Genomic DNA, 21,168 nt, shown 5'->3' with positions numbered 1-21,168 from the left:
ATAATTCCTGAAAGTCAGGTGTTTATAATTGTCCAAATTCAACACCAAAAGCAGAAGTACAATCCAAAAACATATGAGCAGCAAAAGTTGCAGATGTGAATTTCAGATGCTCTTCTGTTACGTTTGTCTGCCTTGAAGAGCAGGTGTTTATTGTTGCTGTTTTGATGCTTTCTCTAATTATAAAGCCTGGATAGTAGTTTGCCCTTTACCATTGGTTATTTATTTTTAGTAATAGCCTCTTGTGGAGGTCATTCAGCTAGCACTGTTTTAGATCAGAATAAAGTATGTTCACTGTCCACTTTGTATTTTTATTTTTTTTTGTTACTCTTTTCAAAATACCCAGAGAGTTAAGGAAGGCACTGTTTTTCCCATTCGGTGGCTGTATGTATTTGTCCCTATCCAGTTTTGTTCATCCCAGTGCATTGTTCTTCTGCTGAACTGAGTTCCCTGGAACCAAGTTCTCATGTGCCACAACTCTTAGTTTCCCTCTTGGCTCCTCATTCAGTTCAAGCAGGGCATAAACTGCTTTGCTCTCTTCAGAAACAGCCACTTTCTTGGAGGAGTTACTGTATTCTTATTAACAATTATCTGGGCTACAGAAATTGTTTAATGCCTTCAGAGCCACCATTGGAATTCCCTCCTCTTTGTGAGTTTTACTGCACATGAGTTATTTAAGTGCTTCCCTATAATCTTCCTGCTGCAGTGATTTCTTCCAGCCTTCTCCTCTTCCCTCCTTCTCTTTCCGTTAGTCACTCTGTGTTTTGGGGGTTTTTTGTTTGGTTTTTTTTGGTGTGTGTTTTGTTGTTTTGGTTTTGTTGTGGTTCTTTTTAGAATATGGTTCTAGAAACAGGAAGTTTAATGATAAAACATAAATAAAAGAGGAAAAAAGGACATCAGGTTCACTGTCTGGTTTCATGATTTCATTTTATTTATTATCCTTTTCAAAGTATAACTCATCACAGAGTTATAACAGCATCATCCTGCTCCCATCAGAAACATTTTACTGTAGGATCTCATTCTCCAAAAGCTTTTTATACATACCATTTTAATTTCAGGGGGGTGCTGTTCTCGCACACAGTTAAGTGGACATTTATATTCAGTTCTCACACACAGCTAGGCATTTTTAAGTTAATCTTTGTTGCTTGTTCTTGGTATCTTTTTCTGCTTTTTCTGCACACTACGCCTTTGTCCTTCATACTTAACTGGAGAACATACTGATATATTTAATTCATGCAGGATTTCATCCCCTTCCCTAAGGAATTTCTGTGCAATTCAGCTTCTTCATCACTGGTTTGCTTCTCTGTTTTGCCTGGTGATATACAAAACTCCTGCAACAATCGACTACTGTTCTCCAAATAGCCATCTCATTCTCAAAAAACCTGTTAGCTGAATATTTGGTACGTATGGGATGTAAGCCACATGTTCTGTTTATTTTAAGGCAACTTTTAGGTCTGAGTTTAAGTCTTTTTTTTTTTTTTTTTGGTACAGAGGGTCAGTCAGAATACAAGAAACGGTTGTCCAAACATCTCTGTTAACAAGAGGAATTGCTTCCATCTCCTCTTATTGAATTAACTCTGAAGTGTTCTATCAATAGATTTAGTAATAAACTCCCAACAAAACTGGAAAATTTGGTAGTCTTAGAAAATGGTATAAGACATCAGGAATGCTGTACTGAGCACTTTTAAATATAGGTGTTGAACATGAAGTATATACAGAATTTAAATCCACCTTAACACTATTGTGCAGTCTGGGTGCTGGTGACTGAATGCACGCCTGTCTGAATAGAGGATCCTAACACAGCTCGTAAGGTGCCTGAGCTGGACCCAGTAGTGCTTTTTAATCAGTGCACATGGTTGCAACAGAACAATGTTTGAAACTATGGAAGACATGTATGTTCTTAAAATAGATTACAACTTCTTTCAGGGAGGTTCTTTTTTGGATTCTTCCAAAATATGCAATCAGCTGACTGTACAAAATGGTTGGAATTCTGTGACATAAGTGAATGAATTCTGTGATCAGACTGCAGAATAATGAGTGATCACAGCAGAGACTGGGGCAGTGCAGTCAGAGTGAAAACCATCAAGAGATACCTCAAACTAGTTTCTGCTTTCCCATAATTAATCTATTGCCAATTTTCTTGTAACAGGATAAGCTTCCAGATCAGTGCCACTGGCAATACATGCTGCAAGTACTAGGTCTACACTGAGACCTGTTACCATGTCTCACCTTAGCTGTCAACATTTGTGTTTGCTATACTGTCACCATAGTAATCCTATGGAACCAGGTGTAATCAAATCTCCTTTACTTACAAACTCAGTAACTTCAGTTGTCCCACAGTGAAAGGGATTTCAGTAAATCATGTTCCCTTGCATGTTGTGCAGCCAAGGGGCACAAGTCAGTAGTTCCTATGGCTCAGTTTACATGGGGAAACTAGATGTTAGCAGAATGATTAATCAGAGCCCTTAGCTTAGGTGAGGATTATAGCTTGTTTTCTACCATATCCGTTAAGCATGATTAAATCTCGGTGTAACCAGTTCAATTACTGACAGAAACAGATAAATCTTTCAGATCAGGCCAGTCCAATGTGTGAAGTATTTCTTTTACTACTGATTAAAATAGCGGGTATGTCCAATACAGTGATTTTACTGGAAAGCTACCATTAAGGCTCTGGTAGTGAAAAATAATTGTAACAGCAAGGTTGATACACACATAAAAAGAACTAACTTAATGAAAAATAAGACCATAATGGTTTAAGAACTGTCTTCAATTATCTAAGGAATTCGGGAGATTCTTCTAGTTTGATGTTTCTGCCTCTAGAGATAGATGTTAATATAAAAATAATGTGGGGAAAACTGTAATCAGAAATCAGAAATGAAGTTTGAATTTGTAGTTACAAATTTTTTTATGCTGTAGATATCTCAAACAGCAGCAGAAATGGCAGAAAAGCCACATTATTTGGTATAGGCTTGACTTCTGCTTATTTGGTTGGAGAATGTAGGTCAAAAATATTAAATGCCTGTTTTGAATGTCCAGGCCATGTGGTCTACCTGAGCCAAGGGTACTCAGGGCATTCAGGGTTCTTTCTGTGTAAGTGTTAAGGGGATAAATAACACTAAATTACACCAGGTTCCCAGGGCTATGTCCAGTTGAAAACCTTCCAGGATGACCTTTCAAGGCAACCAGTTTCAATGTTTAGTTATCTGCATCATGAAGGGGTTTTTATTTATGGCCAGTCAGAACTTCAGCTGTTTCAATTTTCTCTCTTATTCTTGCCTGGATCCACCTGCTTCATAACCTCCTATAGGTACTACAATATTGCTTTTGGTCTCCTGAAAACCTTCTCATCTTCTGGGTAAACAGGCACACCTTCCTCAACATAAGCAAGTGCTCTAGCCCCTAAACATCTTGGTGGCCCTCTGCTGAACTTGCACAGTGGCATCTTCCTTGTTTTGGGATGATACGGACTAACAAGTGCTAAGTAAAGGGCATCTACTGGTTGCTCTTTTCTGAATTCAGCCCAGGATCCTGTTAGCCTTCATCACTTCCAAGACTCATGTTTGGCCCACCACTGTCACACACTCAGCTCTCTGCACACCACCTGGAGGGCCTTGTCAGTGAAGACTGAAGCAGAGAAGGCAGTGAGTCCTCAACCTTGTCTGTGCTTCCATGTCACTAAATCACCAGTCATCAGCAGATCTACATTTTGTTTGTTTGTCCTTTTACTAATGATCTATCAGTAGAACTTCTTGTTGCACTTCATTTCCACCAGCAGTTTTAACTCTAGTTGAGCTCTGGCTTTCCTAATGGCACTTCTGCATGCTCAGACAGAGTTTCTATATTTCTCCTTGTAGCCAATACTTACTTCCACTTCCTATGTATTTCCTTTTTGCCCTGAAGTCAGGAGTTCCCTGTTTGGGCAAGCAAATCTCCTTCTCTCAGTTACTGGAAATAAAAGCTGTTAAAATACAATTGAGAGTAAATCCCTCAGGATAAATAAATTCTGGGTACTTTAGAAAGTTGTTTCAAATTTTCTAATTCACTTTTCTGTTCCTTTTTATAGCATTGTAATTACTATTTGGCAATTGAAATACAGACTGTCATTTTTTTTAGACATAGGTGGTTATATGGCAGATCTGGGTGATTTGAGAAATAAAGTCTCAGCAACAGGTTTTTTACACTTTTTGGGAGCAGACATGTATCTGTGGAACTGTTACCAAGATTTCTTCACTAAAAGAAATAGAAAATAGAAAAGTTTTCTAAACAAATCTGAACATAGATTTGCAGTACGAGCCAGTGAAAATGCAAGTGGTACCAACTGTTCTTGAAGTCAAGGGGAAAACTGCTCTCAAATCCATCAAGTGAAGTATTTATGTTATATACCAGGCTCAGAATGACTGCTGCTATGAAGTCACTTACAATATATTTACATAATTGAGATTCTATGCTTGCTGAAGTGACTGTCACTTCCTAAAACAAGTTTGGGATGGACGTGACATCTTTCAATATTATCATTAGTAACCAGTGTAATGGGATAGAGCGTGTTTGTTCATTTTTTAGTAGAGACCGATTATGAGAGTGTTTGACTGTGATGAAAGTTGGGATTAGCAACAATAGGTAGTTTTTCAGAAAGGGATCTGAGAGCTATACTACTGACAAGTTGAATGTGACTTAATGATAGAACATTGAATTGTAAAGCATGAAATGTGAAATAATCTTTTGCTTCATGTGACACCAATAAAAATTTCGCTGGAATATTTTCACCATTTTACTTTAAGAAAGATGGGGATAAGGAGTCCAGAGAAACTACATGGAGTCCAGAGAAAAGCAATTAAAATTATCAGACATCTGGAAAACAAGACTTATGAGAAAAGGTTGAAACTATTGTCTACAGATGATTGAGGAAAGATATAATAACAGTCTGCAAATACATTTGAGATTGCTGTAAGGAAGAGAGGATCTTCCTGTCCCCTTAGGAAAGAACAAGTATTAATAGATTTAAAGCACAGCAAGGTTAGATTAGACATTAAGGAAAAAAACTTGAGGGGAGATACAGGAACAGAAACTTTAAAGGGAAGTTGAAGAAGAACTCTGTCAATAAAAATCTTTAATAAGCTAAATAAGCATCTCAAAAGCATGTTTATGGTTGATCTTATCCTGATAAGCAGAAAAGTAGAGCATCTCCTGTGGTCTGCTTTCAGGCATATTTTTTAATGACTCTTCAAGTACTTGATTGAGATGAATTTTATTGTGCAGTTTTTCATGTTTCATTCTTTAATAAATGAAAGAAGTACACTTACTCTTGTTTTTTTTCTGTGTCTACAAATATATAGGATTATTATGATGAGATGTTTTCTCATCATAATAATCTTAGAGAAATGAGCACTCATGTTCATTTATTTTGTGTGTGTTCTTCAATAAGCTTTTGGCTTTTGCTGCAGAGCAAAGTCTGTCAGCATTCAAACACTCCCTATAAACTTTTCTTATTTTACTGGATACATCTAAATTTCACGTAGTTATTGTGAATACTATGAGTCACTCTTGACTCAACCAAAATGGTTTTAAAGCAGTCAGGGAATGTATGGAGGCATATGCTGTTGAGCAACTGATTTTAAATTGTAAACAGTTCTGTATAGTTTCTCACACACTGTCTCCTGTGTCCATATGTCTCCTATGTCCATATGACAACTTAGACTACATCTGTTTTGATCATTGTATTACTATGTGTGACTTGAACTTTTCCGTAACTACACTACTAGGAAGTTTAGACTGAACCAGAGTAAAGGTCATTTGTTATTATCTCAAATGCTTTTTCTAATTAATATAAAAGGAAGGCAATTTATCATTCTGAAATGTTCTGTACCGTGAGATTCGTAGTAGGAAAAACTAAAACCATTGTTGACCTTACAAGCTTTGCTAATCAGTTTACATCTAGGGTTTCATAACAAATCCAGATTATCTTATTTGTCTTCTTGGAAGGCAGCATATTTCTAGCCTACAGTGAAACTCCAGTAAAACATTCCCATCACCCCAGACAAAGTTTGTTTTTGCATGATGATCTCTTCAGTTGCTTGAGGTTTCCTTTCTTTCCTCCCTCTCATGACATATCAGCCAAACATTCTTAATCTCCAGAGGAACTGTAAAACACATTCCCATGAAAATCTTAAATCTCTAAAAGGAGTACACAAAAAAAACCCTACAAAACCAAAAACCACAAAAAAAACCACAACACCATAAAACTAGCCTTGCTTATCACTGAATGATTGAGTAATCTCTTTTGTCACAGCCATATTAAAGTGTAAGTCTTTAAGGTCCAGGACTGCAATCAGACTGTCATAAATGGAGGTGGTTACCTTTTTGAATGATTTCTATTATAAAACCAAAAGCTCATCAATCTCATCTAGGGCTTTAGTGGGAAAAAAAGAAAAAAATGTGAAAAAAAAAAAAAATGAGGGAGTTGTGATAAGGTAACTTGGGAGGCTTGCTTGCTGTACATCTTTGGTCTGTCTCAAGCCACACCAGTTCTTTCAATGAGGTTTTTTATTCTAGAAATTATAGTACCTGACATTGCCATTGTACAGCAGAGCTCATTCAAGAATGCTTTAAATCTGTAATTCTTCAGCACAATGTAAAGAAGAAAAAAATAAAAGGCTTTTGTTCTTCTACAGAGATACGGGTTTTACTTGATAATACTTCCTCATACCATTTTTGTTAGACTTACACCAGTTATTTTATTAATTTGATGGAAGCTGCAAGTTGTAATAGATACAGATTTTAGGCCAAGGGACTCTTGTCCCATTGACTGTAATGCAGTCATTCATCGTTGAACATCCTATGAATGTAAAGTATTACAGGGCTTAGCTGTGATCTTGAGGGTGTGGTTTAGGGTAAAAAGTATTTCGTGTTTATATCTTTTAGATAACTTCACGTGAGCAAGCTATGTAATAGATTTCTGTATAAATGAACAATGTCTTTCATAGTTATTACTGCCAGCCTTTGGATGCATTGCATATCTTCTGAATAAATACCATCATTTAATATGATCTTAGCTATATTCCACAATGAAGGCTGCCGGTTAGAGATGTACTGGTTTAAATACAGAAATAAAAGCTGTGCTTCATTTACACGTGTGTGTGTGTGTGTGATGAATTAGAATGCCCATGCAACACTGGGCCATGCATTTCTTCTATAGGCTAAGATAGCCTCTATTGTTTGCTGATTTAAATTTTTCCATGCATAATGGACGGTTACTTGACTTGGCCTTTTATATTGTTGCTGGAGTAATTTTTAAACTATAGCCTTCTATGTTTTTATATTCCAAAGGAGTCTGTGAAAGAAACAAAGAACATTTAGCATCTATATGCAGACACTCAACCCTGTCAATTGGTTTTTCAGAATCCTTAATGTACTCTTCAGTGAGTAAGCGTCTCCTCCCACTGAAACTTTGGGTTTCATTATTATTTTGAGAAGTGACTGTGTTGTTCCTTCTCGTGGGTCTTGTCTCCTATATGAAGTTGGTTTTATGTTTTTTTGGTTGTTGTTTTTTTTTTTTTTAATATCATTTCAATTGCAAAGTATTCCCTTTATGAGCAGCCAGCTTACATAGACACATGCAGGAACAGAGCTTCAGCATCTGACTGACTGCATGGGTTACCTTGTGGGAGAGACTCTGATATCATAAGACCCTGAGCAAACCCAGTGAAAGCAAATTTCTACATTGCATTTTGCAGGTTCAAAAGGGAGGACAGGCCTACCAGCTTAGAAGACAGTTTCAAATGATACTGAGAAATTTAAGAACCTTACAAAACTGCTTAAAATAATCTTACAAGTAAAATTAATCTATAAATAATATCAATACTGAAATATTGGTTATATGTTCAAACAGATCCTTTAGCAACAACAGTGAGAAAATTTGCTAGTGTTGTAGTCATTGCATTATGTGGAAGTTGGCCCACAGCCCAGTCCAACAACATTAAACACCATATTTTTCCAGTAAGGTAGTTTCTGATTGGAGTATCTGTTTTCAGCTCAAGTAGCTTAATGTGGAATACTTGCACTAACTCATAAAGGGTTCTGGTTTCCTACTGTAGTTGTGTCCCTTGATGCAGTTGAACATCAGGAATCAAACATGAACTTTGAGCATAATACATCGTATGAGACCTTTACAACAGTAGTTTTGACTTTGAGTGTTTTAGCCCAAAAATGTAAATGCAGAAAAGAAACAGATTTGGTTTTTAAACATTCTCAAGATGCTAAAATGCTTTTAAACCAGGATTTAGATTGGACTTCTATCTAAAGATAATTTCCAAAATTAGGGAAACTCCTCGGAAGGCTTCTCTGTCTTATTTAAGAATGAATCAGCAAGCAGAGTGGACTCAGACTCAACCCCCATTTGAGGTTTTAGCAAGAAACAGAGATTTTTTTTTTTTATTTTTTTTTTTTTCCTGCTTTCAGGCTTCCCAAGAACATTTAGTTTACTCAAGTTCATTTTGAAGTAAGGGTTAACATGGAGTTTATATTTCCTTGGAATATAGCCCTCTAATCTGTTTACATGCCTCTGTATACCCAGTTGTGATGAGTAAATCACTGCAGTGGTTTTGTCTGTGTAAGGATACAGTGTATCAGGCCTTTCTGGAACTATCAAATAAGATTGTTAGCAGCAGCCTGGCTAATCTGTTTTCTTCTGCAGTAGCTTACCATAGCCACAAACTATGCTAGTGATAAGAAAGAAAAGGCGAGACTTGGTGTCAGATTCTGCACCTCATTTACTCTAGGCAGAACACAGAGTAACTACAGAAAAAAAGACAATGTATTTAGATTTATTCCATTGTAACTTGGGTCAGAAACATCCCTTTGGAATAGTATATATTTAATGATAGCATCATATGTTGATGTTGTTGTTGGATTGTGGAGTTGTAGCTTTTTTCTGAAATTCACTTCTTGCCTAGTAAGGATCTGATACTTACATCCCATCCTCTTTGTGAGCAAGTTTTAAATATTTCAATACCAGGAAAGAACTTGTTTCCAAATTCACTTTCAGACTGGAATATAGAAATGAAATCAATGAGAGTTTAGAAAGAAAAGCAAAGAACAGCCAGAGAAAAAAATGGAAGTTCCAAACTTGTTCACTTGTTGGGTTTCTCAGTAGGAAGCTCTTATTGTGAGACCTATCTCAGCCCCGCTTAGTCAGTGACACCAGGCCAAGGAATAGAACTGTCGACATTGATGAAAGGAGAGATGAAACAATGAGGAAGGTAATACTGCAGGAACACATGTGAATAATGAGTTACAAATATTAACTGTCTTGCATGATGTGGTGTTTCCGGTGAGATTTCTCATGTAATTGTTCTTTTTTCAAGGGATCGAGCTCCTTTCATCTTCACATCAGAAATGGAGTATTTCATCACAGAAGGTGGAAAAAACCCACAGCGCTTTCAAGAGTTTGTGGAGCTTAGTTGTCGAGCTTATAATATAGTCAGGAAACACAGCCAGTTACTCTTGAACCTGCTGGAGATGGTAAGAATTTTGAGGATGAAATAAAAAATCAATTTCCTCTGGTGTCCTCTTCTCTTTTACCACTGCTCCGCTGCTTCCAGCAGCACTGTGATTTGAAGAGGTATCAGCTGCTCTGCTAGAAATGTTAGTGCTGACACTTCCTGTGAAAAAACAACAACAACAACTATCTAGTTCCAGTGCTAATTTCTGAGAAAAGCTAAGCTGCTTGTTTTGGGTTTTTTTTTATTGTTTCGTTTTTGTTTGTTTGGTTGGGGTTTTTTAGATGCATTATTTTTTACAAAAGAGTAGGAAACTGCAAAAGCTACTGGGTACAAGTTTCACGTTCAGGAATTTCCCTCAGCCCTTTTTCTAGGTCTCCTAGCAATAATTTACCAATCCCTTTTATGGGTACAGGAAGACAAAATCAATTAAATATTTCAGAGTGGGTGATGTGGCAGTGCCTTGCAGCACTGCAGCTAGCAGTGATGACATTAGAATGTTTATTTACACATTTCCACACTCTCTTCTTAGGAAAGAAAGAGCACTATCCGTATTAATGCAGGTTTAAAAATTGTGTTGTATAAGACTTCAAGACCCCTCAGAATTTTTATCCCTTGAATTTTCTTGCTGATTCACGTGCTGTGGCAGATTCCATAACTGCTTTATGCCTCTATTTACTTAGTGTATAAAAGGTTAATGATTTTTGCCCTTCATGGGTAGAATGATAATATTAAATTAATTAATATTTGCTAAGTTGTTGCTTGGCTAAGATATTAATCTAAACCTTATGTCCCTGTGCACAACCTAAGTGATTGGTCTGTGCATGAAAAAAATCTACACAACCTTATGAACAGAACCGCTGCTGACGGTGGGGTACAGCCAAGAAGTATCTATCTGTTCTACCATTTCCAACTTCTGCAGTGGGGAGGGGAGAAATGGCAAGAATTTGGTCATCGTATCTCTCTTGTCCATGGCTTCTTCTGCAGTGCTACAGCTAGTGATTTCCATATATGGGACAGGAAGGCTTGCCCTAGATCTCTTAACCTTAACCCTGATTGTAGGTAGTCATAAAGGTGCAGCAAAACTCCATTCCCATCTAAAGCATAATTCTGCACTGATAGCAGTGCACAGTACAGTTGTAGGAGATACTGCCTAATTAAGGAGCCTTCGGAAAACTCAAGAGCATCCATGCTTTTTCATCCATGACAATCTCTGCATTTCTGAACAGGTTCTCTAAAACTGCATGCTGCAAATCTTCTGCCCACCTCCTTGTGCCCAGTGCAGTCCTTTTTTCTGCTATCAGCAGAGATAATGATGTTAGATTACTCGGGGATAACAGAGGGGGAGCGTTAGGAAAATGTTCCCAGCAGGAGCTCTGAAATAACTAGCTATCTCTGCCTGGATATAGCTCAGGTTTGTCTCTATTCAGGTCATGCTGCATCTTTTGTTTCTGCTGATGTTTAAGGAGAGGTAATAGTGCTGAGCTAAAAGTCAGCATGCAGATATGTTTTCACATTTGTCAGTGAGCTGCAGTTTAGTCTGTTGTGTTGCATTTCATAACTGAAAAATAACTGGCAACATACTTGCACCCCATTGATGAACACTTTCTATCAAAAGGAAATTAAATAAACAAGGCAAGTTTGCAAACTCCTTGTTTCTGCCAGTGATGTTCAGAAGGTAGAGTCTGGTTTTGCACTTGAAATGGGGTGTTGGTCTGAAATTAATAGTATCAAAATGTTTCTGTTTCATGTGTCATATCTAGAAAAGTAAATAGACTGTGAAGAAATTGCATTTTTAATTCATTTCCATGCAAAATATCAGATGTTATCCTGAAGGGGCAAGATAAAATAACCATTGCCTATCTGCCCCAGTGGTAGTCTAAGATTTCTCTCACTATCTGGAAGTCTGCAACATTAATCTTTCTTTCACCTCCCACATTCTGTTTTCTGGGATGCTGTTTTATAAACATGGTTAAAAATTCTAAAAAAAATTAAAAAGAGGCTATTTTTAAAAAATACAGTGCTTAGTAGGAGTAGCAAACTGTGTGCTGGATGGCCAGTGACTGCTAGTGGTTTCAAACAAACCATGATTATAAACACTTTGGCATTTTTGGCCCAGTTTGGGACTTAATGCTTTTTCTTGGTAGTGAGCAAAATGTTTCTAGGGCTGTACTGACATTTGCTACTAAGAGTAAGAAACAATCCATGAAGTTTGCATTACTTTTGAAAGCAGAAACAACTGTGGAAGACCCAAGAGTTATCATAGAGAGGGTGACTGCAGGACACAAGAACATTTCAATGAGTTTTTAAAAAATGCAGTGCTGTTATAAAGAATTTTTTAGGTATAACATTATTAAAAGGGGCTTAAAGGTGACACTAGACAGGAAGTAATTGCCTTCTTTTTTTTTTGTCTCTGTTGTGACAAGAAACAGATCTACCTAATAGTATGAAACAGGAGCCAGTACCTAGACAAAGCAGATCTAAAACTCAAGAAGCCCATGTACCCATACAAGCCATTTGACTCTTCTACAACTCAGAATCACCATTTGAGAAAAGAGTATCAGGAAACACCCCAGTTTGCAGGTCTAACACATGAAAATTACATGCCAAAGACTATGCATTTTTCATGGCAAGGTGGGCTAAATGTCACACACCAGGTCTCAATCCAGGCCCAAGGAGAGCATAAGACAGCTCCACCAAGGGAGTCAGAAGGCCTGGGGTAGGACTAAGTGTGATAGGTCAAGGCGTTCATGTGGCCAAACAGAGGGAGCAATTCAGGCACTTCAGCTTAGGCGTCTAGTGACATTTGAGTTGCCCTAGGAATCCTGTAGTTGTTTTATGAACAGTTGTTCCATGTCGTGTCTAATTAGCATCTAGTATCACTAGCCGTGGTTTTTCAGAAGCCTCATCCAATCAGGGGACTGGAAATATGAAAGATATTGTGCATGGTGCAAAAGGGATGAAGCACTATAATAAGCCTCTAAGACTCTCTTGCAGCCAGTAAAGCACTGTGTTTGGTTCTGCCCAACTAAACACGTTTTTGCTTCAGCAGATGTTTTTCCACCTTCTGCAAAAGTAAACCTGAATAATAAAAAATTTCCTTTTTTCACTTGCACTCACAAATCATTCAGATTATGGTCATATGTGGCATTGTTGCCTTTTCTAATTCAGGGCAAGAAGCTTAATTTGCCTATGACCAACTTGATTTTTGTTTACAAAAAAAAGCAAACGGGGCAGGAGTTGTTATCATCTTTTATAAATGCGTTGAGAGATTGCAGATAAATAGCATTGTGTGTCCTTAAGTGCTGAATGTTGTTATTGTCCCTGCTCTCAACTCACTTAAATTCACCTCAGTGAGCTTTCTCATTTTCTCTGCTCCTTGCTAACCAGAATTCTGTGAGACAGCCATCTAATTGACCAGTAGTAGTATAGATGGGGTCATATACAAAGCAAGATTTTCCTCCTAATGCCTAAAAGAAAATATAAAAAATATTTAAACTTAACTTAAAAATATTGAGAAGGTTTGAAGGAATAGGGAAAATAGCATTCCATCTCATTTTCCCTTATGCTAGTCACCTCTCAACAAAACCTTAAAATAAAAGCAGTGCTTCCTTTCTTCTTTGCTGTTATCCACAAAATTCAGTGGGTCTTTCTGTCTGAGCTAGACATAAATATCAATGAAGAATGCACAGCAGTGACTGAAAATTCAGATATATTTCCTTCTGAGCAATGTGGAGTGATTTTTTTTTTCTCTCCATTACACCCAAAGCATCACTCTCATCTTGCTGTGATTGCTGAGAAAAATTAGTAGGTTTTGAAGTGGTCAAAATTAGTTTTGTTGTTAACATTTTAAAATACCTGGGGATTGGTGTATGGTCAATTGGACACAACCAGTTGTCTATCCTATTTGTTGCATTACTTTGCAAGGAGAATATTTGCATTATTTGTCTTTTGAACCCTAGCTGGCCAACTAACTAGGACAGATCTGTCCCAGATCCATGAAAAATGACAAGCTACTCTAAATGGCAGTTCTCTGCTCCTCAGTCAGGCAGGGCTTCTGCTATGAATTGACATCTAAAGAAACCTTTCTCCTTCACTGACTGTAAGGGGAGTGAATCTGTGACCCCATTGCAGGAGAAGTCCAGGGCAGTGATTGTGGAATCAGTAGTTACGAATGTGAAGGTGATATTGGACTAAATTGGAATAGGACCAGGATAACACTGAGCGCATAATGGAAACATGGTTACCTGTGGTTCAGGTGGCTGAAATTGGCTGCCTTCCCTTTATCACCATTAGGAAGCTATGAACAAAGCTCAGTGATGCACACATGGAGATTATATCTGAAGAGAAAATAAATAACTAAAATGGAGCAATGATTTTGACCCAGGCTCTTCCCAGCACCTCAGTCTGAAGGTTTATGATGTACTATATTCACTTTAGTGTTCCAGACATTGCTCTAGTATCAGAACCACTTTTCAGACAGCAAAACTTTGTGCTTCACAAGAAGTCCTTTTGGTCTAACACTGTTCTTTTCTCAGTTGGCCCCATTAAATTTAAATTTCTTTTTAATAATTAGTGGACTAATTATATTTATTTACCTTAAGATGCTGCATGCAGGATTGCCTGAGCTAAACAGCGTTCAGGATCTGAAGTATGTGTATGATAACCTCCGTCCTCAGGACTCAGACCTTCAGGCTACAAGCTACTTTACAAGGTAAAACCAGAATATAATCCAGAAAGTTCATCTCCTTAAGGCATGAAGTGAAGCTGTCAAATTAAAAAAAGAAATTTTAAAAGAAGCCGTTTATCTGGTTTGTTAAGAGGTTGTAATCAGTGAAATTACACAAAAAGATAATTGGTCTTCACATATTTACTTCAAAAAAGTCCATTCCTTATACATATTATAACAGTTTCTGGCAGAAACTGTTGCACATTTGTGGTACAGTTGTAGAAAGCCACTTAGTGCCTGGAGATTTCTTTTGCTTTCATGGTGAAACCATCCTGGCTTATACCTAGTAAGCTTTTCTCTCTGCTTTTAAATGCAGCAGCTACTTGCAAAAGGATTTGGACTGCATAAAAAGGTTCATCTTGTTAATGGACTGAGTGAGAACCTGGAATTTCCACACTTTATTCTCTTTTTGTGTTCTTTTTTACATTCTGTGTTGCTTCAGGCAAGTTACTTCCCCTCTGTTAGCCATAGTTCCTCCATGTGCATAATGGTACTGATTTTTCTTTTTAAGCACTTAACAGACCTACCACAGAACAGCATTGTATGTGAATAGATGTATGTTTAAAGCTTGATTTGTGTTAGGATAACATAACCTTTCATTTGTTTGTGATAATAGTTGAAGAATATTGATGAGGAGCTGCAGATGGCCTGTACAAAATCAGTTTGAAGTCCTCCATGTTGATCTTTTGGGTCAGGCTTCTGCATTACATATAATTCCAGCTGTTTATCTGAAGGTTCTCTAGATGGAGCCAGTGAAGACTGTCTGGATTTGGAAATTCACTTTCCTATTCTGTGCACAGTATGAGAAAATCTGTCCCTGTCAAATCCTGTCCTGTGCAGCACCGTTTCCCAAGGACAGTCTATGAATTCACACACCCTGGATACCACATACATATGCAAAGCAAGCCAGACACTTCTGACCTCAACCACTGGCCCAAGTACAGGGCACATACCCATCACAGCACTGGACTCTGAGTGAAGGTCTGCTTTCAAAATCAGAGCCCCAAAGGACACTCCTATAAGGCAGCACAGTTCTCTGCACTGTGCAAATTGCCTCGAAACAAGAGGAATCCCCCTACCCTTCACTGCAACCAGAGAGCACATTGCAATGACTAAATGAGATGAAAACTTGATCTGGAGCAGCTGAGCCAGTCTCATTACCATTATAGAGGCCCATCTGAAGATTTGGGGCAATTTGAATTGTGTTGCTTATATAGCTCCTTTTCATATATTAGAATTGGAAACTGAGCCTGCAGACTCAGACCTTTCTTTGGAGAGAAAATGGGGAACCTCTCAAACAAAACTATTGTTCCATTACTTTACACACAGCAGAGCACTGAGTTGCTTCTCCTTTAACACTTATTTTTTCATATGCTTTCACTCTTGCTCCTTAACAAATTGTTTTACTTTAAAATTTAATTACAGCTTATATATATTCACCTTATATTCACCTTATCCTTTCCTTCAAAATTTCACATATTCCCAACTTACAGACTTATATTTCCATTTCAAATAGGAATCACGTAGTTTCTAATTAGAACGTAAAGTGTTGACTCTGTCAGATAGTTTGGGTGGTTGTTTCTGTCCCTCATGGGTAAAAAAACCCAGTTAATTTAATTAGTGAAAAACAGGCAAGGATTTATGCATAACAAATCCAGAGATGTGAGTCTCAGAGTGAAAATTGTGTGTCATGTAAAGCTCAGAGGTAGTGCCTGGCTCTCTTCTGAGAATGGAAAGGTTCAGGATGCTTTTCAGTTGGGTATGTTTAAAACTGTGTTTAGGATTAGTATTACTGCAGTCTTGCTTAGCTGGAAGACAAAGGATTTGGGTTCGATTCAGGGCAGAGCTGTAAATCCACACTCTTTCCTGGAGTTGGACAAGGTGGTTGTGTGTGTTTTGATGTTTCGGGTGAAGGAAGTGAGAGACTCAAGAGTGGGAATCCAACTGCAATGTTGCTCTGCCAAAGCATGTGCCATAACAGTTGGCATTATGGAGGAGATGTGGCTCAACACAGTCTTGAAAGCAGGAAGAGTTGGTGGGCTTTGTTGCCCGGAAGAGGTTCGTATTAGGATTAGGATACCCTGTTCAGCCCAAAGAGGTAGGCCAACATGTCCTTCTTCCCATTAGATTTCTTGTTAGGGTTGATGATAAAACAACGAAGGCCTTCAGAGTGGATTTGCCACTGAAGTCCTGCTTACCAACAAAACTGGCATCATGGTGCAGTTCTGGAGAGTGACATGGGTTCTGTTTTTATTTGAAACGATGTTTTATGCTAAAATGTTTTTATTGAACTCCAGATCTATTGTTCCATTGTCCTTGAAAATGCTGAAATGTAATTTATTATTGTCCATAGAGATCATGTAGAAAAGTTAGATATTGCTATAGTCCATATTTTGTTCTTTAATACTCTCAGGGTAAGTTTGTATTATATATGTTCATTTGGAAGAAGAAAGCCTCTTGTCAGCTCATGAATTTCCATGGATCTCATTTCTCTTGGTGCTTTTTTTTCCTTTATTCTTATTTCTATTCATGTTTGAAAAAAAAATTGTGGTAACACATGTATTAACTAACATTTCTACATGTCTTAATGGGGACAGAACATCAGGTTTCATGCCTAATCCTAATTTAATTTCTGAAAAATGTATCCAGGCATCTTTCAACATAAAGACTATCAGGGATGGCCTGATACCCAGATCCATGCAGAACGTAGCCCTCTGTGTAAGCATTTTCTGATGTGCCCCTGGGAATGTTAAAATATTGAGGGCTTTGTGAGCTTTGTGTTACCTACGTCATCTTTGTTCCTTTCCTTCAGAGAAATGATTCCCTACCTCTTTGTTATACAGGAAGTCCAGCTGAGAAAAAGTCCAGTCACTCACATCTCATGGTCACTCTGTAGCTTATTCCTGTATCTATTTTTTCAGGCTGTCCTTAGAAAGCCAAGAAAATTAAAAGTTCTGGTTTTTGACATAACTTCCAGTAGGTCTGAAATCCATCACAACTCTTAGCTCCTTTTTCTCCATGAACTTCCAGAAACATTCTATTGTTTTAAATAGTTCTTTTTGAGATAAGGAATGGGGTCATTGGAATGTTATAATCTGCCAACAGAAAGTTATTTCTTGTTCTAACTACAAGGTAGTTATTGTAATCTTTCTGATTCAATCACATGCTGTATATGTCCTGAAAACTCCTATCTTCTGCTAGTGGAAATAGGAGAACATTATCTGTATTTCTGTAGAAATAGGTTGCTTTTAGCAGTTGTCCGGGTTTGGGTTGCCCAATAATACTGACACTGCCTCTTCTGTTGTTTAAAAACAACATGTAATGAGGAACAATGTCATGAATACTCCTGGCAAAACAATGGTAATTTGATCTTTGCTGTTACCTTTTTAGCCAACAGAATAATACTACGAGAGCTTGCACTGTAACATATTGACCCCTTTCAGGATCATAAAGCATTCTGTGTTTTACCAAATTCCTTTCCTCTCATTCTTGATTTAAGACATGTTCAACCATCTGTATTCTCATTTGTGTGCTGTTTTCTTCTCCCATTGGGTCAGTTCACTGCTATGAGCTGATGAGCAGCAGTGTTAAGCCTCACAGTTTACAACCTTCTGGAAGGTCGCACCATCAGATCGTGGATAAACAATGCAGCAACTGAGAATTAAACAAGAGTTTCTGTGTTTGCCTGTCATTTCTGTGCACCTAGAGCCAAATGAAACATTGTTGTCCCTCTAGCATCTGCCCTGAACTCAGTTTGATCCTTGAAACTCAATTTGATCCTTTCTCCTCCCTCCTTTCCTCTTCCCCTGAAAACACAGTTTTACCAGAAACTGGAAAACCATCTTACCTCTGGATATAAATTTCCTCTTTGGCTTTCTGCAGATGTCTTCAAATGTCAGGATGGTGTCACATGCTGCCTGACATTTTTTATGTACCTGTAAAGGGGTGTATATTTTAAATTATTTTAAGGGATTAAAGTTAGCCTAATGCAATGAATAGAGTTGATTTCAATTGATTGCAGTATGCAATCTAACCCACTTACAGAAGCCCATGAATAAGAGATGCACAGTGGATCTGACAATTACCAGCAAAGCACTATTGCATATCTTCAGCAGCCTGATTGAGGGGGGTGCTGCTTGGGTCAGCTGCCGTCTTTACTTATGTATTAACAGGATCATTTGTTAGGTACCTGCCATTGACCAGGTCAAGCACATCCACCCCAAATGACAAATGCCAGCAGTTTCAAAAGGGGAAAATTTAGAGTAACTGCTTTCAAAACATGATGCTAATCTCAAACTCATCAGCCAACCTCTGTTTCTCAGGTGGCTGCAGATACTCCAGCAAGAAATCTCCTGAACAACTGAAACACCAGTGATAACTGGTGACTGCTGAAAGGGCATAGACAAAACTATGGTACTAAACTTCTCTCAGCAGCTTTTAAGCAGCCTGTAAAGATCATGGTATATGTGCTTCAAAGGAACAGAGGCAGATTTCCTCCTTGAATTTGTGTTGTTTGAGATATTCATACTGATGCACAAACCACACATGCCACCAGCTCAGGGAAGAGGAATGTCCTCTTTTCTGGGAGAGGCCCATAGGAGGACTAGTAGGGAAACTAGACTGGAAGACGGACTTTGGGAGAGAATGTGGTGTACTCATCTCATGGGATCAGAGTTAGTCTGAATAAACCTGCATTTTAAAGCGTATCAAAAAAAGAGGTAAAAAGAATATTATTATTGCCTGCATACTATCACAGTGGGAAATAAGCTATTAAACTGAAAGGTTATCACTGCTGTACACACAAAGAATATCAACTGGCCATAAACAGATGTTGCTGAAAATTAGAAAGGTCTGTCCCTGAAAGCAGTAATATTCTGGAAAAGTCTGTTAAGAGCTGTTGGGAGCATCCTACCCAACTTGGTTTAAAATGGACCTTGGTAAATTCATGTTCATTAACATCTGAGAATCCCATGAAATTAAGTTTTGCTCATTCTACTCTAAATTATTTCAGGCTTAGTTGGAAATGAGAAGCAGGATGCCATCAGGAATGTTAAGGTTTGAAATTAATATTACGTGTGTATATATATATATACACACACTGAGACTAAGATTTGGATAACTAGTCACTCATAAGGAGTGTATGTGCTCTTAAAATGCTGTGAAGAAAGGCTGGTGTATCCAAAAACATCTAAGCACCAGCCCTCAGAATGCCTGTCCCATAAGAAATGCCCACTTCGTAAAAATCAAGACACCAACTACCACTAGTCACTGAAAAACTTTAGCAGTGTTTTTATCCATCTCTGTTTACACAAGCAGTCAAACAGAGTGTGAATGTTTTATATGGTACCACAATTTGACATTTTTGTAGAAAGATTGTGAGCTAAATCTGAAATTCTAAGTCAATTCAGCAGGTGGAAAGCGGAAAGTTATTACTCTTCAATAATCCTGGATATTTAACTCACTTTTCTGAGAAGTAGGTCAAACACCAATCTGCTTTGTAAATGGATATTTTCATAAGGAAAAAAGCAGTGTTTCTGCTTGAAAACTGTGTCTTATCGATATTGTGATTCACAATTAATGTTACTTGAATTAATTATTCCCTTCCTATAAGTTAAGTTTTTTCATCTATAGGCCTTTAGGCACTACTTCTCGAAGCAGCTTGGACTATCAGAGCTCTGAAATTACAAAGAAACTTTTTGTCACCTTTGTGAAGGCAAAGCTGGCTTTAGGCACAAGCAAAGGTGGTAATGGCCTAGCAAGAGGATCCCAGCAATGAATACCTATGACCTTACCAACTTGTCCTACAACTAAACTTGGTGTGACTGTAGAGAAGAGGTGTGTGGGCATCTCTAAGAGTTCAAAGAGAAAGTTTCACCACTGATCCTTAGGATGAACTTTAAAAATGCTAGCAGAAAGGGGAATCTGATTACCACAATGTGTTGAACTGGGTCAATAAACTAAGCCACACCAAAAATAAACTGCAAAATTTTAAAAAAATAAGAAACATTGGTTTGATGTGCCCGTCTGCTCCATATATAGTTAGGAACCAGCATTTGGAATTCTGTATGAAAGAAGGTTTCCTTAAGCCAGTTTGCACTTCAAAGAAAGTGCAGAGAAGCATAGCCAGAGTTGTTCTACCTTGCTGTGAAGACATGCTCCAAGGTGTCATCAGAAGAGCAAAAAGACCTTTTCAATTCTTCATTGATAACATCACATAAGCTTCGCTTAATGTTTTCTGTTCTAACAGGGAGGACTGCGTACAGAGAAAACAGTATCAAGAGAGGGAGAAAACAAAATATTTCTGGTTTTATTTTATTTCAAATTTAATAATTTAACTCAAAGGGCAAATCTGCAGCAATGACAACAAAAGGCTCTGTTTAGGTTAAAAGCATATGATTAGCAATCTTGGTGTTAAAAGTATTTTCGAAGCTTAATACGCCCATGGAAAGAATAGTGGTATTCTGATATCAGCTGTTCTGCATAGTGATGATGTCTGAATTAATAATACTTTAAAAGCTGAGGCCTGCTTTGTGCAAATTAAAATGCACTGCATTTAGCTGCAAAGTTAACATGCCTCTTACAGTAATATGGCAAATTCCCAAAATCTTTTGCTGTAATATGGTGCAGTTACAGATTCTATAACCTCAGTTGTGTCTCAGTGATTTAGGAAGTGCTATGCATTAAATTAAATACCTAGGAGTTAAAAAGAAGTTCACCACAGATGCAACCTAATTAATAAGCACCGAATTAATTTTATACTAAGATTTTAAAATGAGATTTGTTTTCTTGTTTTCCATTTGAGTGTTAATTTGTGTGATTTATTAAATGGTCTGTATGTATGTCTTTCTGGGGAATGTAATTAATAATTAAGATAATTAACTTAATCAATTCAGAAATACCTTTCCTTGTATTACATTAAGAAAAGAATATACATCTTCTATCCTCAGT

The 21,168-nt window shown here is 37.6% G+C and overlaps 1 protein-coding gene across 1 annotated transcript in view; it reads left to right on the top strand.

Annotated features, from left to right (window-relative positions):
• PIK3C2G (phosphatidylinositol-4-phosphate 3-kinase catalytic subunit type 2 gamma) overlaps nucleotides 1–21,168 on the top strand; it is a 201,110-nt gene that overhangs the window by 133,787 nt on the left and 46,155 nt on the right. The window contains 2 exon segments of the mRNA XM_051642625.1: nucleotides 9,357–9,513; nucleotides 14,096–14,205. Coding sequence (XP_051498585.1) covers nucleotides 9,357–9,513; nucleotides 14,096–14,205 — 267 coding nt within the window.

The sequence above is a fragment of the Apus apus genome, chromosome 1, assembly GCF_020740795.1.
Source record: "Apus apus isolate bApuApu2 chromosome 1, bApuApu2.pri.cur, whole genome shotgun sequence".
NCBI classification, from domain to species: Eukaryota; Metazoa; Chordata; class Aves; order Apodiformes; family Apodidae; genus Apus; species Apus apus.
Note: the sequence above shows the minus strand (reverse complement) of the source record. Positions and strands in the feature narration are given on the sequence as shown.